Source organism: Mobula birostris, chromosome X (genome assembly GCF_030028105.1).
Source record: "Mobula birostris isolate sMobBir1 chromosome X, sMobBir1.hap1, whole genome shotgun sequence".
NCBI lineage: Eukaryota > Metazoa > Chordata > Chondrichthyes > Myliobatiformes > Myliobatidae > Mobula > Mobula birostris.
The window spans coordinates 71,985,388-72,003,898 of record NC_092402.1 but is presented as its reverse complement, the minus strand read 5'-3'; the positions used below and the strand labels follow the sequence as shown (position 1 = coordinate 72,003,898).

Below are 18,511 nucleotides of genomic sequence, written 5' to 3'. Positions count from 1 at the left end.
CAGAGAGCAATACAGCAGAGATAAGAGCCCTTCAGGTCAAAAACTTCATGCCGACCTTGGTGCCCACCCAGTTAATCCCAATCTCCTGCATTCGACCCATACCTCTCGAGCCTTGTCCTTCCATATATCTAAGTGCTTTTTCAATAATATTATTGTACCCTCCTCAACTACCTTATGTAGCAACTCATTCCATACATTCACCACCCTCTGTGTGAAAAATTTCCCCTCCAGTCCCTTTGAAATCTTTCCCTTCTCACCCTAAATCTATACTCCCTGACTATTACCATCCACTTTTATCTATACCTCTCATAACTTTAAACATTTTATATAGTTGCCCATTGCTCTTATACATTTGAAGGAATAGACTTATCCTCGCCAACCTTTCCCTATAACTCAAGTCCTCTAGTCTTCACAACATCCGCATCAATTTTTTCTGCACTCTTTTGAGTATGGCCACATCTTTCCTGTAACTGGGTGACCTACTCATCTCCTCATTAAGTGGGGACACAAGAGATTGCAGATTGCATCTTTCCTGTAACTAAGTGACCAAAACTGGGTGACCTACTCATCTCCTCATTAAGTGGAGACACAAGAGATTGCAGATTGCATCTTTCCTGTAACTAAGTGACCAAAACTGAATGACCTACTCATCTTCTCATTAAGTGGAGACAAAAGAGATTGTAGATGTAGGAACCTGGAGCATAAAATAAACTGCTGGAGGATCTCAGCAGGTCAAACAGCATTTGTGGAGGCAGAGGGATGGTCAGTGTTTCAGGCCAAGTCCCTGCATCAAGACTGAGAGTGTAGAGGAGAGATCATCAGCAAAAGAGGAAAGGTTGAGGTGGAGCTGGTAGGTGATCAATGGAATAGAGTCAGGCTCTCATAGAGTTATACAGTATAGAAACAAGATCTTTGGCCCAATTTAACCATGCTTACTAAAATGTCTATTTGAGCTAGTCACATTTGCCTGCATTTGGTCTGTATCTCTTTAGCTCTTTGATAAATTAGGTGAGGTGGGGGATGATGGGCAGATGAAGCCAGATGGAAAGGGTTGGGGGAGTAATTTATATATAGAGGCTGATGGGTGATAGGTGAAAACATGCAAGAGAAAAAGTAAGAAATGGATTTGGTTGGATGGAGTCAGGTGGTGGTACAGGCAAGTGGAAGTGATCAGTTAAGGAAGGGGTGATGGACATGTTGAACCATAGCCTAGGAAGAATAGACCAAGGGAAAAGAAACCCAAGAGGAGCAGTGCATGGGTGATGGGCAGATGGAACCAGGTGGGGTAGGGTAACAGATATAGGTAAGGTCGGGTGGGGACTGGAAAAGTCTAAGTGTGTGCACAGGCGCAATGGAAGTATTGCCTGCAGTAACACCACAGGCATATAGCATATTTTTAAGAGGAAAAAAGATAAATTAAACATAAATTATGCACAATTTTTAGAAGAAAGAACACAATTAGAACAAAACTAATGATTAGTAGTCGTACTGTTGCTAAACTCTAGTGATTCAGGTTGTATTGGTGGGTTCAAGAACCAAATAGTTGAATGATAGTAGTTATTCTTGAACCTGATGGTGTAGGACTCCAAGCTTCTGTACCTCCTGCCCGATGCTAGTCCTGAGAAGATGATATGGCCTGGATGGTAGGGATTCTTGATAAAGGATGTCGACTTCTTTGGGCGTCGCCACCCGTAGATAGTACCAGTGGTGGCGAGAGATGTGCCCGTGATGTATGGGGCAGAGTCCATTACTCTGCAATTCCTTATTGTACATTCCCGTGCATTGGAACTGCCGTACCGCATCTTGATGCAAGCAGGACACTTTGAATTGCACATCTGTAGAAGTTTGTTAGAATGTCAGCTGATAGCCGAACCTCCTGAGAAAGAAATGTCACTGATATGCTTTCCTTGTGATCGCATCTCCGAATGATCTCTGAACGGCGCTGGCTCACACCCAGACTTTCTGTTCGCGTGTCAGCCACACAGAGATTGTGAGCTATCCGTTCAATCAGCTTCAGGCCAAGCCGGGACATCGTCCCAGAATCTCAGCACCGCCAGCAACCCCACTCGCGGGCGAGGGGATGGAGAAGGAGGCTGAGAGGACAGAGGAAGAAGAAGGGAGGGAGGGAGTGGGGGCGGCGTGGGAGGAGTGGGGATGGAGGGAGGGAAGGGGAGGAGGGATTGGAGTGGGTGGGAGGGAGGTAGGATCGGGGAGGGGGAAGGAGGAGAGGAAGCAGAGGTATGGGGAGCAGCCAGTGTGCTGTAAATCCGGTGCGGAGGTGGGAACAATGACCCTGGAATATGTCATGCATTTATTTTCGTTTAAATGTTTCGTTTGACTGTTAGTTTTACTTTCTTCGTTTGATGTAACTGGTTTGACATTCTCTTATTTCGCAGCAGTTTCCATTAACCTGCTGACCCGAGCGCTTTCAATGGTCTCCGCTGTGTCCGGGGCGGTCAGTGGGGAGGGAGTTCACACGCCGCTGCTGTCAACTGTGGCTCACTCTCTGAAGAAGTGACTAATCACCTCCGAGGGACCGGGCGCGTCCGGCGCAGGTGGAAGGGGTCCCGGTGAAGACGGGCTCCGATCGGTGGAATTGCGGAGATGGCCGCCCGCTGCTTTGGGTTCCTGCTGTGCTGTGCTGCGCTCGGCTCTACCCGTGCCCTGGTGAGTAGCGAATCCAACGACTGATGTTACCGGCAGATCAATACTTCTGCATCCTCCCTGCCAGCGGTTGGGCAGAGGTGGGAATAGGATATCTGTGCCAGACGGGGCAGGTTGTGCCCCCAAGGATAGTGATGCACTGGCGCTTGGCAGGAGGATAGCTTCTCAATCAGCCCTCTTGGGCTTGGTTTTATCGAGGAGGGCGCTCAGATTTTAGTTTTATGGCTTCCGATTGTGAGAATCCCCTTGGATGTGGTGAACATCTGGATTGGCAAGTGTCAGGACGGTGACTGGACTGACACCATATCCCGGTATTTGAGAAAAGATTAGTAATTGGTCCTCTTGGAAATTATTCTTAAAATTGAAACGATCCCAGCACCAAATGTCAAAGTTAACAAATAGTAAGAAGTATTAATCAACATAACCCAATCTTCCAAGTTGGTTGGAAGACCCAAAGTCAACAAAGTTATGAAATCGCAGAAGGATGGAGTCCAATCAGCCCATCAAATCCGTACTGTCTCTGTGATGTGCATTCCAGTTGGTCTCAATACGTCACACTACTCTACCCTTATCTCTGTAAACAGGGAGAACAACCTCGGCATCTCCAGAGCATTCGCACAACTAAAGAGCCTCATCTCTGGGATCCACTGCACTCTTCCCTAAAGTCCACTGCGGAGAACAGGGCAGTCCTCCTGCTGTGACCATTCTATAAACTTCACAGTGATGTCCTTGCTCCTCTCGCTTTATTTTAAAAGACTGCAGACTTTTGAATCACCCATCCCTGTTCCAGGGGCCAGTTTTAACATCTTTTCACAAACAATTCAATCTGACAGTCCAACCATTTCTGCATTACGCCCTACAACCAGAGGCAAGAGTGGGAATACCACCATGGTAGTTAGATAAATTGTTTAAATAAATTAAATAAAATATGGGAGTTCATTGTTAAAAAGTTAGTACAATCACCATGGAACTACCAGATTGTTGTAAAAACCCATTTTGTTCATATGCCCTATAGGAAGGAAATGTGCCTTCCTTGCCAGTTCTGCTCGATACCAGAGTCCAGACACACCAATGCTCTCCTTGGTTTTGGGAATCAGGAATGGTCAATCCACCCTGCCTTGCTGGTGACATTCCAATTCCATGAAGGCAATGAGTACAGATTTCTGTTTATTGATTTTAAATAGCTTAAATTGTAAATACAATTGTAAATACAAATACAAACCTTTTCCTCATTATGCAGTTCAACACATCAAACATTTATTAACTAGATCCTAGAAGTATAATGGTAATTCTAATTATGGTGGACCATTTAATTTGAATTTTAATTTAGACTTCTGTAACCTTCTACTTTATCTCACATTTGGAGCCTGTGTGTTTGTCCTATTCTATTTGTTTAATTAATTGTATTTCAAGAAGTCAGTTTCTGTGTAGAACAGTCAAAGCTTTGAACAAAAAGTTTCATCAGCAGCCATGCAGTATCACAAAGCATGATTTCACCACTGCAGGTACAAGATGACTATATCAGCCTGGTTGAGACACTGCATCTTGATCTTCAATTTTGTGCACCACTAATTTATTGGTCCTGTCCTACTTTATACCCTGGCTCACATTTTCTCACTCAATTTATTCATTCCTTTATCACACCATTGTATTCAGGAGTCGTGCAAAAACTTTACCATTTGATAAATATTAGATCTGGTTCTGCATGACCCTTGTAAAATCATTTGTAAAATATTGGATATTTAGTTACCTTCAACAGAACTATGTCCTCTGCCTAGCTTCAAGCTGCACTAGTTTGTTGGTGTGACAGGTCTCTTCGTTGATCAATAACTTTAGCCATCCAATGCTGACCACTGGACTGTGTGCAAGATCTGTGATCCCTTAATCTGCCTTTCTATCATGAATATTATTCACAATACTTTCCGTCCCTCAGTTTCATTTTCATCAAACTGGCTTGGCAACAATCTAAAAACATTTCTTGAAATCTTACCTCACAGTGATTATGGTGATATTTTAAAAAATATTTTGTGTACAATATCAAGAACTGTTCCAGTTCTTGAACAGTAACTTGTATTAGGAAATTATTTTATTGGAACAACACTCCGTCTACCAGAAGAAGCAGGATCTCCCAGTGGCACCCATTTTAATTCCACTTCCCATTCCCATTTTGATATGTCTATCCACGGTCTCCTCTACTGCTGTGATGAGGCCACACTCCGGTTGGAAGAACAACACCTTATATTCCATCTGGGTGGCCTCCAACCTGATGGCATGAGCATCGACTTCTCTAATTTCTGCTAATGCTTACCCCTTCACCAATCCCCAGCCCCTTTTCCCTCTCTCACCTTAACTCCTTGCCTGCCCATCACCTCCTTCTAGTGCTTCTCCTCCCCTTTTCTTTCTTCCATGGCCTTCTGTCCTCTCCTGTTTGATTCCCCCTTCTCCAGCCATTTATCCCTTTCACACATCAACTTCCCAGCTCTTTACTTCACCCCTCCCCCCTCCAAGTTTCACCTATCACATTGTGTTTCTACTTCCCTCCCCCACCCTTTTAGATCTACTCATTTTTTTTTCTCCAGTCCCGCAGAAGGGTCTTGGCCTGAAACGTCGATTGTACTCTTCTTTTCCATTGATGCTGCCTGGCCTGCTGAGTTCCTACACCAATTTGTGTGTGTTGCTTTGATTTCCAGCATCTGCAGATTTTCTCTTGTTTCTGTTTTTTTTGGTCTGGTTTCAGACAAAAGAGTCCATAGTTGTTCATGACCATTGTTTCTCCTGACTGCCCACTGCTCGCCTTGTGTCTCACCTCCCAGCCCCCAGAAACCTGTCCTGGATTCTGAGACAGGACATAAAATGAGGTAAAACCAAGCCTTCCATGAGCATGTCACCTTGGGGTATCCACACCCATACCTTTTACTTTTATGATAAGGTGACCCTGCTCAACCAGCTTTGCTACAGTTCCTATAAATTTCATCTCTATGAAACTATAGGAAATTCCAGGCTGGTCCCTGAAAACTCTAAATGGAACTACTGGGAACAGAGTTATTAATATAATACAATTCATATAAATTAATCAATGATATTAAATCAGAATGATGCCAGACATTTGAGTTTACCAATCCCAGGTAAATTTATGCTCTTTACAGAGTTGCTACTTAGTGAGTACATAGAGATAATCCTGCATAGGAACAAAGTCTGTTCAGGTGTGAAAGTAGCAAAGCAAATTCATTGGGAAAAGGATCTGAACAATTTTCAATCCTGAGAGAAGTGACCTCAAACAAATTAAATAACATTTTCACAGATTCAACATATCCTTCAACTTCTTTCACCAGGGAAAAAGACCTTGGCAATTGTGGGGATGACTTACAGCAGATTGAAAAGCTTGAGCATATGGGCATTAAGAAAGATGATGTGCTGGAGATTTTGGAAAGCATCAAGTTGGATAAGTCATCGGGACAAGACAAAATGTACCCCAGGTTACTGTGGGAAGCGAGGGAGGAGATTGCTGAGCCTCTGGAAATGATCTTTGCATCATCAATAGGGACAGGAGAAGTACTGGAGGACTGGAGGGTTGCAAATGTTGTTCCCTTGTTCAAGAAAGGGAGTAGAGATAACCCAGGAAATTATAGACCAGTGAGTCTTACTTCAGTGGTGGACAAGTTGTGGAGAAGATCCTGAGAGGCAGGATTTATGAGCATTTGGAGAGACATAATCTGATTAAGGATAGTCAGCATGGCTTTGTCAAGGGCAGGTTGTGCCTTACGACCCTGATTGAATTTTTTGAGGATGTAACAAAACACATTGCTGAAGGTAGAGCAGTGGATGTAGTGTATATGGATTTCACCAAGGCATTTGATAAGGTACCCCATGCAAGGCTCCTTCAGAAAGTAAGGAGGCATGGGACCCAAGGGGAAATTGCTTTGTGGATCCAGAACTGGCTTGCCCATGGAAGGCAAAGAGTGGTTGTAGATGAGTCATATTCTGCATGGAGGTCAGTGACTAGTGGTGTGCCTCAGGGATCTATTCTGGGACCCCTTCTTTTTGTGATTTTTATAAATGACCTGGATGAGGAAGTGGAGGGATGGGTTAGTAAATTTGCTGATGGCACAAAGGTTGGGGGTGTTGTGGATAGTGTGAAGGGCTGTCAGAGGTTACAGCGGGACATCAATAGGATGCAGAACTGGGCTGAGAAGTGGCAGGTGGAGTTCAACCCAGATAAGTGTGAGGTGGTTCATTCTGGTAGGTCAAATATGATGGCAGAATATAGTATTAATGGTAAGACTCTTGGCAGCATGGAGGATCAGAGGGATCTTGGGGTCCGAGTCCATAGGAAACTCAAAGCTGCTGCGCAGGTTGACAGTGTTGTTAGGAAGGTGCATGGTGTGATGGCCTTCATCAACCATGGGATTGAGCTCAAGAGCTGTGAGGTTGTCATTGTCATGGCTATCCCTCGAGGTCGAAGATGATAGTCTTCGTTCTGTTGATCTACTTATGGGCTCTCAAGTGGCTTATGAGTCCAATCTTGGCTTTGAAAGTTCTTCCGCATTCAGGACAGGTAGTTCCAGATGGCAGATTGGGCTTTGGTTGTTGCTGCCTCTCATTCCATTTTCTTCTCTTTTCTTCTAATTCTGCACATCTGTTGGCTTCAAAAATTGCTGTTCCTTCTCAGATGATAAGCCCACAGAGCGAAGACACCTGTGCATGTATTTGTTTAACGTGTACTTGATGTTGCCCTCCAAGAAACACAAGATACTTCACAAATCAACCAACTGATTCCAATGGCATGGAAACCACGACGATTGGAGCTGTTGGATTTGTTGCAGCCTTCATCCGTCTTCACAGCCATTGAGTTCAAAGTAACTTCGTCCGCCTGTTCCACCGTTGAGGTCTTGGTTGGATTGTTCTTTGTCAGGGACCTCACCCTCGACCTTACCTTATGCTACCAGGAGCATAGCTCCAGACAGGATCGCTCTCGGGATCACAGGACCACACAAGCTTCTCCACCATGACAAGGTGACAATCCACGGAGAAGTACAGCTATATAAGACCTTGGTCAGACTCCACTTGGAGTACTGTGCTCAGTTCTGGTCACCTCATTACAGGAAGGATCCGGATACTATAGAGAGAGTGCAGAGGAGATTTACAAGGATGTTGTCTGGATTGGGGAGCATGACTTATGAGAATAGGTTGAGGGAACTTGGCCTTTTCTCTTTGGAGCAGTGGAGGATGAGGGGTGACCTGATAGAGGTGTATAAGATGATGAGGGATATTGATCGTGTGGATAGCCAGAGGCTTTTTCCCAGGGCTGAAATGGCTAACACGAGGGGGCATAGTTTTAAGGTGCTTAGAAATAGGTACTGAGGAAATGTCAGGGGTAAGTTTTTCACACAGAGAGTGGTGGGTGTGTGGAATGCACTGTCAGTGGTGGTGGTGATGGAAGTGGATACAATGGGGTCTTTTAAGAGCCTCTTAGATAGGTACATGGAGCTTAGAAAAATAGGCTATGTGTTGGGGAAATTCTAGGTAGTCTCTAGAGTAGGTTACATGGTTGGCACAATATTGTGGTCCGAAGGGCCTGTAATGTGCTGTAAATTTCTATGTTCTATGTTCTTTCTGTATTATCTACTTAAACTGCTTTGCAATCAATGTTCTCACCTCAAACACTACATATGGTAACAAGCTCTACGTTCTTAGCTCCCTTGGAGAAAAGATATTTCTGCATAATTCTGTACTCGGATAATAAGGGGACTGTCTTCAATCCTAATTTTGGTCTCTCTTATTGTGGAGATATTTTCTTCAAGTTAGCTTACCAAAAACTTCCTCGATTAGATCGTGTCCCTGCTTTCTCCTTTCCAAAGAAAAATATCTATGCTAATCAGTATTTCCAGATATATCCACCTTCTCAATTGAAGTATCATTTTTTGATTTTGTACACATACCCCAGTGTTTCTATATTCTTATGTTATGAGTTCAAAACCCTAAGTCATCTAAAGTTCAGCATGTTTAAACCTAACTTTTCTGCTTTTTAACCCAGACTTTCTAACCTGAACCCAGTGCTAGCTTTTACAGCAGAGTTAACCTGTGTCATCACTGGTCATCATACAGTTGTAGAATGGGCCAGCACAGAGGCAGCTGTCTTCTCCCAAGTTACCCTCTCCAAGCCTCTCCCTCAAATACTTCATGATTTAAAATATTGTTTCTTTTTATGGTACTGAAACACATCTCATAGCTAGTCAATTACTCAAGGTCTTTTCACATTCAAAAGGGAAAGGAACTCAAGTCTCCAAACCACACATTTACATCGAGTCACACATGCATCAGATTACATGCTTGCATCTCTTGGCCATTGAATGCACAATGATACCAGATGTCTCCAAGGTTCTCCTCAGCATTACATACTGTACTTTACGTTCCTTTCCTCAACCAGCACCTAAACAACTCTAACAATACTGAATACTCGTATAACAAAGATCAGAACACTTGTAACATTCAAACATGCTAAAGTTTAGGGAAAAGAATGTACATGTTGACAAGTCCCAGCAAATTTCAAAAACTGCAGTCATGCAAAACAATAATTGCAACCAGAAGTCATGGTACATATTGGTACCAACAACATAGGTAGGAAAAGTGTCAAGGTCCTGAAGAGAGATAAGGAGAGCTAGGTAGGAAGCTGAAAAGCACGACCTCCAAGGTATTAATCTCTGGATAGCTGCCTGTGCCACGCACCAGTGAGGGTAAGAATAGGATGCTTTGGCAGATGAATGCCTGGCTGAGCAACTGGTGCAGGGGGGAAGACTTCAGATTTCAAGATCATTGGGATCTCTTCTGGTGAAGTTATGACCTGCACAAAAAGGAGTTTTCAGGATTAAAGTCATTTTGCCATTACCCTGGCCAATTTTCTGGTTGATCAATGTTACAATGTAGTCTTAAACAATCCTCCTCACTGTCAACAATACCGCCAATTTTTTTAATGTCATCTGAAAATTTACTAAGCATGCCTCCTACATTCACATCAGAGCCAGTAATATATATAAAACAAGGTGGAAGACACAGGCATCCAATCAAAAAAGCAACCCTCTGCGATCACCCTCTGTCTCCCACTACCAAATGAATTTTGGGTCTAATCGGTCAATTTACCTTTAATCCCATGGGCTCTAACCTTTTGGATTAGCTTTCCAGCTGGGACCTTGTCAAAGGTCCATGTAGACCACCTGCACTGCATTTTCACTGTATCTGTTACACTTTATTCTGCATTCTGTTTTTGTTTTACCTTATGCCGCTACAATGGACTGTGTAATGAATTGATCTTTATGTGTAATGGATAATCACTTTCAAGGGCCCAAGAAGCTTATAGCTAACCTCAGCTCTCTAGCACAGCAGCATGGCCTTTCCAAAGGGTCAGATTTGCCTACAACAAAGTTAAACTTCTAACAAATATTCCTTGCTCAGGATTCTGTTCTAAACAAGAACCAGTCTTCAATTCTTAGTGTAAATTACAAACAATAACCTGTGTGAAGTTAAAAGGACAGCTTTGCAAAAAAAAAAGCACTATCAGCACAGGCTGCTGGCCCATAGTGGGTGGTTCAAGAGATTTGGTTTACAAAGTGAAGTGGGAATGAGACATTGTGGACTGCATAAGCTAAATGTAAGACAATGGTGTTATGTTAATTGCTCTACACCAAATCAGGTAACTACAGCTAAGTTATTTGCATCATTGTGATAGAGATCAAGGAAGGTCCAGATCTACTTTGTCACTTAGCACATCAATCATGCCCACAGGTATGATCAATCAATAGCTGGGATATTTGTGTACAGGGAGAGTTAGCCCTCACAGTATTAAGTTTGGGTGTCTGGGATCTCTGTCCCCAGAAGCTTTTTCACATCTGTGTGAATTACTTTGTCGCAGCAAAGGTTATCTGAGAAACATTATGTACTAATAATGTCAACTAGTAGCAAAACAGTATAAATATTAGAAACATGTGGATTGTCAGGAATGAGAAGGAGAATGACAGAAAGAAGAACTAGAACTCATTCCTCATTCTTCTGGTTTTGTGACAGACAGCTTGTTTGTCTGCAATTTGTTGGTATATTCTTCTAGTTCATAAGAATTGTACCTGTGTTTGGAAATCCTTTGTAGTTTATAAATCTTTTGTAATTTGAAAATATTTTATGAATCAGAAATTGTCTGAGTGTTAAATGTATGTTAAACACTATTTGTCTAAATTTAAACATGTGTCATTAAAAGTAAAATAAACTGTGTTTAAACTACTTTGTTAGCTGGGAGTATCTCCTCCTTGGTGGGGGAGGAGGGGGGTCACCACTCGAATAGTGGGTATTGGCAGTTAGACCTCACCACAAAGACTAGACAGGGAAGTAAACTACTCTTTGAAGAGTAGGTTGCCACAATATAATACGTTTATACAGTATACAGATACCTATATCAGATATGGCTTAAAATATCCTTTCGAGTTTAGGACAACACACACAAAATGCTGGAAGAACTCAGCAGGTCAGGCAGCTTCTAAGGAAATGAATAAACAGTTGACATCTCAGGCCGAAACCCTCATCAGAACTGGAAAGGAAGAGGGAAGATATCAAAATAAGGTCGTGGGGAGCAGAAAGAGGAGATGCTAGAATGTGAGGTGGGTGGGGGATGAAATAAGAAGCTGGGAAGGGATGGGTGGAAAAGGCAAAGAGCTGGCGAAGAAGCAATCTCATAGGCGAGGAGGGAGGATTCTGAGAGAAAGGAAAGGAGGGGCACCAGGGGGATGTAAAAGGCAGGTGAGAAGAGTTAAGTGGCCAGAGTGGGGAATTGAAGCAGAGGGAAAGGGGAGGGAGAAAACTATCGGAAATTGGTGAATGCAATATTCATGCCATCAAGTTGGAGGCTACCTAGTCAGAATATAGAACATAGAATAGTACAGCACAGTACAGGCCCTTCGGCCCACAATGTTGTGCCGACCCTCAAACCCTGCCTCCCATATAAGCCCCCACCTTAAATTCCTCCATATACCTGTCTAGTAGTCTCTTAAACTTCACTAGTGTATCTGCCTCCACCACTGACTCAGGCAGTGCATTCCATGCACCAACCACTCTCGGAGTAAAAAACCTTCCTCTAATATCCCCCTTGAACTTCCCACCCCTTACCTTAAAGCCATGTCCTCTTGTATTGAGCAGTGGTGCCCTGGGGAAGAGGCGCTGGCTATCCACTCTATCTATTCCTCTTATTATTTTGTACACCTCTATCATGTCTCCTCTCATCCTCCTCCTCTCCAAAGAGTAAAGCCCTAGCTCCCTTGATCTCTGATCATAATGCATACATTCTAAACTAGGCAGCATCCTGGTAAATCTCCTCTGTACCCTTTCCAATGCTTCCACATCCTTCCTATAGTGAGGCGACCAGAACTGGACACAGTACTCCAAGTGTGGCCTAACCAGAGTTTTATAGAGCTGCGTCATTACATTGCGACTCTTAAACTCTACCCCTCGACTTATGAAAGCTAACACCCCATAAGCTTTCTTAACTACCCTATCCACCTGTGAGGCAACTTTCAGGGATCTGTGGACATGTACCCTGAGATCCCTCTGCTCCTCCACACTACCAAGTATCCTGCCATTTACTTTGTACTCTGCCTTGGAGTTTGTCCTTCCAAAGTGTACCACCTCACACTTCTCCAGGTTGAACTCCACCTGCCACTTCTCAGCCCACTTCTGCATTCTATCAATATGAGCTCTTGTTCCTCCAGCCTGAGGGTGGCCTCATCATGGCAAAAGAGGCAGCCATGGACCGACACATCTGAACATGAATGGGAATTGGAATTAAACTGGCCGGCCACAGGAAAATCCCATTTTTTGCAGATGGAGCGGAGGTGCTTGAAAAAACGGTCCCCAATCTACATTGGATCTCACCAATGTAGAGGAGGCTACATTGGGAAGTACCAGACACAATAGATGCCCCCAAGGGATTCACAGTTGCCTCACCTGGAAGGACAGTTTGGGGCCCTGAATGGAGGTGAGGGAGGAGATGAATGGGCAGGTGTAGCACTTCTGCCACTTGATTGAATAAGTGCCGGGAGGGAGATTAGTGGGGAGGGATGAATGGACAAGGGAATCATGGAAGGAGTAATCCCTATGGAAAGCAGAGAGTTAGGGGGGTGGTAAAGATTGAGTTTAGGACTTAGCAAACAGTGAACCCAAAATTACCACATATGAACAGGATTCAAGTATAGCTTTTTCCTGTACCTTGTGACACTAATAAACCAATTCCAACTCACCATGCTACCCTCATCAATATATTGTTACCTTTTCAAAAAACTTCATTAAATTATTCAGACTTGATCTTCCACCTACAACCCCCAATTAAGCCCTGACTTTCTAAGTGTAGATAGATACTGTACATCATTTTTTCTAATAATTTCCCTTAATAACCTCAGTTATCTCTGTTCTCTTCTAGAATAAAACAGTCATTTGGCATCTTACCTATACATAGTGAAGATTTAACTATCTCCTTACAGCCCAGCGGCCTCCTCCTTTGCTCTCCCGAAGCAGCCTGGAATACATCTCACCAGGCCCTAGGGACTTATCCACCCCTATGCTCACCAATACATCCAATGCATCCTCTTTTTAATTTAATGTCCTCTTGGATTTCACTGTCCCAAATGAAATCTCCCAACTTTGCTCTCTTCTTTCTGGGCACTTGCAGCTGAGAAGTTCCTCTCGAGCCCTGAAGTGCTGCCCTCAACTTCAGTGCTTCAGCCTTACATATACTTAGTATAATTAAACAACAGTGTGGAGGTGGTCAGGTGCTCTTTCTCAATTGATGACTGCCTCCCTCAACTACAATCCCATTTTTCCATGTGTATTAGTCTTGCACCATGCCCTAACATCAGCTCAGTCCATTGGTTTGAGGACTCCAGTTGATGGAGAGTCTCCGATTCCTACCACCTGTTTTGAAAAGAACTACTGCTCGGTCTTAAATCTGAATTATGTCAATCTCATTTTGTGCTCGTTTTTCTTGATTTCTCCCCCCAGGGAAAGTTGTTTCTCCATGATCTCTCCTATGGAGAGATACAGCATAGCGAAGGCACTTTCTTCAACCCTCCAAGTCTGTGGTGACCATCAATCACCTAACTACACCAATCCTACATTAATCCTCTTATCAATTTTCAATTCTGTTCTATGTTCTAATTTCTCCCCAGATTCTATCCCTCACCAGCACAGAAGGGGCAATTAATCGACTGACCCATGCATCTTTGGGATGTGGAGAAAATCCACACAGTCACGGGGAGAACATGATTGAGCCTGATAGTTGTGAGGCAGGGGCCCTAGCAGCTGCACTCTGCCATCCATAAATCTCTCTAAGTTTAAACATTTTGTCACGCCACCTCTCAATTTTCCGAATTCACTTGTACAAACCAAGTTACTACAACCTTTATTTTGTTGCACTTTAGGCTTGCAGTTGTAGAGGTGACTCTCTATAGTGGTATATTAGACCAAAGCTCCACATGTCCTTTCCTAAGTGTAAAGTATCCCGAACAATCTGCTGATACTGCAGTCACACTGAATATTTAATAAAAATGTCATCCACCAGATGTTAGTCTCTTCACACCCCTCTTTATTTTATGTAGCTGCCTTGATGCTTTTGCATGTTACGTGTTACTGATTGTTACTCATCGTTTAGCTTGTCAGTTTAATATGAAGAAATGTTACAGGCTTGTGTAAGCTGCATACAATGCATACACAGAGTGCACTAGCCATAAATTTGCCACTTATCAAATGAATCAGACTGCTACTGGAGGAACAGGAGCAGTCATGTGTTTCTTTATACTTATCTCAGCAGCACCTTAATACTGAATGTGCATTTGGATCAGTCCGAGACCTTGGATGAGTTAATATCACTGTCACCTTAATCTCACCAACTGCACTGCCAAATCCTGACAGTCATCAGATAGAACAAAGTAAAGAAGAGGGCTCTTTGGCTCATGATATCTGTGCTGACTGTGATGCTAGATTAACTAAACCTATCTGCCTACACATGATCCATATCCCTACATTCCTCACTTGTTCATGTAACTGTCAAAAAACCTTTTTAATTGGACCTGCCTCCACCATTTCCCCTGGCAGCTGATTATATGCACTTACCACTCTCCATGTAACAAAACTTACCCAACACATCCCCCTTAGGCTTTTCCCCTCTTCCCATGCTCTCCAGTATTTGACATTCCCATCCTGGGAAAAAGACTTTGATTATCAACCCCATCTCTATCTCTCACAATTTTATAAATCTCTATTAGATCTCCCCCCAGCTTGAGACTCTCAGGGTAAACTACCCAAGTTTGTCAACCTCTCCTTATAGCTAATGCAGCATCCCGGTGAAACTCTTCTGCATCCTCTTCAAAGCCTCCACCATCCTTCCTGTAATGGACTGACCAGAACTGAACACAATATTCTAAATGTGGCTAATCAAACATGATTTTGTGACTAATTCTCAATATCCAACCAATGAAGGCAAGCATGCTGTACACCTCTTTACCATGCTATCCATTTATGTTGCTACTTTCATGGAACAGTGGACTTGCACCCCAAAATCCCTCAGTGCTTTCAAGAGTCCCATTATTTACTGTATACTTTCCACTTATATTTGACCTCTCAAAGTCCATCACTTCACACTTGCTTGAATTAAACTCCATTTGTTATCTCTCCACCCATCTCTGCAACTGATTTATATCCTGCTGAACCTTTTGAGGATCTTCTTCACTGTCCACAACTCCACCAATTTTTATGTCTGCCTGACCTGCATTGTTCCTCCAGTGTTTTGTGTGTGCTGAGGCAAAATATTACAAGTCCATTCTCGTGCAAATGATCAAAGTGATCATACTGTTGCTAAACTGTACTGGTGATTAGGGTTTGCCGGTTGAGTCAAGAACCAAATGGTTGAAGGGAAGTAGCTGTTCCTGAACCTGATGGTGTGGGACTTCAGACTTCTGAAGCTCCTGCCCAATGGCAATTGTGAACAGAAACTTGAAAAATAAAATGTGCCATGGGAGGGAGAGAGAGGGAAAGAGGGGGAGGGGGAGGGGGAAGAGAGGGAAGAGAGGGAGGGGGAAGGGGAGGAAGAGGGGGAGGGGAAAGAGGGGGAGGGAAGCAAAGAGTGGGAATAAAAGGAGCCATTTCTGGTTGGCTGCCAGTGACTAGTGGTGTTCCACAGGGGTCTGTGTTGGGACCGATTCTTTTTACGTTTTATGTCAATGATTTGGATGATGGAATTGAGAACTTTGTTGCAAAGGTTGCAGATGATATGAAGATAAGTGGAGGGGCAGGTAGGTTTGAGGAAGTAGAGGGGCTACAGAAGGACTGAGACAGATTAGGAAAATGGGCAAAGAAATGGCAGGTGGAATACAATGTTGGGAAGTATATAGTTATACACTTTGGTAGAAGAAATGAAAGGGTTGACTATTTTCTAAATGGACAGAAAATACAAGAACTGAGGCACAAAGGGATTTAGGAGTCCTTGTGTAGGATTCCCTAGAGGCTAATTTGCAGGTTGAGTCTGTGGTGAGGAAAGCAAATGCAATGTAATCAATCATTTCGAGAGGACTAGAATATAAAAGCAAGAATGTAATGTTGAGACTTTATAAAGCACTGGTGAGGCCTCACTTGGAATATTGTGAGCAGGTTTGGGCCCCTTATCTTAGAAAGGATGTGCTGAAACTGGAGAGGGTTCAAAGGAGGTTCACCAAAATTATTCCAGGATTGAATGGCTTGCCATATGAAGAAAGTCTGATGGCTCTGGGCTTGTATTCACTAGAATTCAGAAGAATGAGGAGGACCTCATTGAAACCTAGTGAATGGTGGAAGGCCTTGATAGAGTGGATGTGGGGAGGATGTTTCTTATGCTGAGAGAGTCTAAGACCAGACACAGCCTCAGAATAGAAAGGTGTCCTTTTAGAACAGTGATGAGGATGAATTTCTTTAGACAGAGAGTGGTCAATCTGTGGGAATTCTTCGCCACAGGCAGCTGTGGAGGCCAAGTCTTCATGTATATTTAAGGCAGAGGTTGATAGATTCTTGATTGGTCAGGGTATGAAGGGATATGGGGAAGACAGGAGACTGGGGCTGGGAGGAAAATTGGATGGCAGATCATGATGAAATGGCAGAACAGACTCGATGGGCCAAATGCCCTAATTCTGCTCCTATATCATATGATCTTATGGCTTAATACTGCAAACTAACATCATAAATGTTGGCAACACTCAGTAGATGAGGCAGTATCTGTGCAGAGAGAAACCCAGTTAATGATTCAGGTTGTTGAATCTTTCACTGGTGGTGAAGTAAAACTGGGTTTGTACCATTCAAGTGGAATGTCTGATACCCAACTCCCACTATGAACTTGCTTCAGAATGTTTCTGTTCTGTCTGAGACCTGTTGTGCGTTTTCAATATCCCCATGGCCATTGGACCAAGCCGGCAGATCTCCTTCTTATCACGTATTTGGGTCCTTTGTGTAGCTGATGAGTTTTGGACCCTAAACTGAATTTAAACTAAATGACCCTATCCCTTATATTCAAACCCTGCCAGGGTTCTGCTAGTAGGTGCACTTCTGCCTGAATTAAATGTGTTACAGCTCCAGCCCAGAGACAGATGCAAGAATTCACTCCAAATTACTATTCCAGTAACACCACAACTATGCTGTGTCATGTGCTACAGATATCCCTCAGGATTAAATAGGTGTGCATTGATCACAGTAAGGTGTTATGTACAAAAGCTGTGACAGGCAGCTAAATCAGTTGGCAGACAACACTGCCTGTGTTCAGATCTATTCATTCCCACTCCTCAGTGCATATTGATGGGCAGCCTTCTGAGTTTAACTAGACTGTGAAATATCTGCCTGCATAGTTCACAGCTAAGTTTTGTTTGGTGAGGAACTGTTACATGGCTGAAAGTGAATGGTGCAGACTGGAGCATGGGGAAGAGTCACAGCGCTTGCTGACCCAGTCATTGTCAGACATGTGCTGTGTGCTCCATCCCCAGCTGGTGCCTGGGCTCCTTTGTTTGTCTGTGGGTTTCTCTCACTCGTGTTACTTCTAGAATTATCTCTGCAGCAAATGTGGGAAATCCTGAAGGAAGGTTGAGTCACAGCGTGGAATTTTAACCTGCCTTGGGAATGTTGATAAAATAATTATAAAAAGCAAATAGGTTTAATTGTTGAGAGCATTGGTGATGCTGAGGCCAGAGAATAAACTGATTCAACAGTCTCCTCTCTCCTGTTTGTGAGCCTCTTTTTTTAAATCAGCAGAATGCGTGAGACGGGTAGCTGTAGATCAGTGTCTGCGATCACAGTCTGAGAGATATTGCATGCATGTGTGTGTGTGTGCATGCATGTTAATGTGTGCATTTGTGTATGCACATACAGGAGTGTGAGCATGCACAAGTGTGAGTGTGCTACATGTATATGAGTGTGTTTATATGACTGTGAGTGTTTGTGAATGATTATCAGAATGATTAGGAGATCTAGGAACTTCTTGGTTGGAAACTCCACTCTGAATAAACGGAAAGGAAACTGCTTTACAGGTTGTTGAAGATTGAGGTCCAATAAGAAGCCAATAACATAAAGAACAGGCTTTGGGTAGAAAAAGTTCAGGAGGTACAGCAGCTCACTGACAGCCGTAGCATATGCAGATTCTTCAGCACAGTCAAGACCATCTCCAGCTCAAACATCCAAGCCCCCTTGTCTATGAGAACACAAAACAGGGATGAACTTACAGAGGAGAGGGAAGTAGTTAGTGACTACTGAAAGGAAGATATCCACCAATATCTTGTCCTTGAGACTTTCTAGTCAAGTCTCTACA

At 43.3% G+C, this 18,511-nt stretch overlaps 1 protein-coding gene across 1 annotated transcript in view; it reads left to right on the top strand.

Annotated features, from left to right (window-relative positions):
- Positions 1-2,601: 2,601 nt before the first annotated feature.
- Positions 2,602-18,511, top strand: part of LOC140191868 (parathyroid hormone/parathyroid hormone-related peptide receptor-like) — a 60,114-nt gene continuing 44,204 nt past the window's right edge. Inside the window, exon 1 of the mRNA XM_072249671.1 lies at positions 2,602-2,667. Within this exon, the coding sequence (XP_072105772.1) occupies positions 2,605-2,667 (63 nt within the window). The 5' untranslated portion in view covers positions 2,602-2,604. The remainder of the gene's footprint in view (positions 2,668-18,511) is intronic.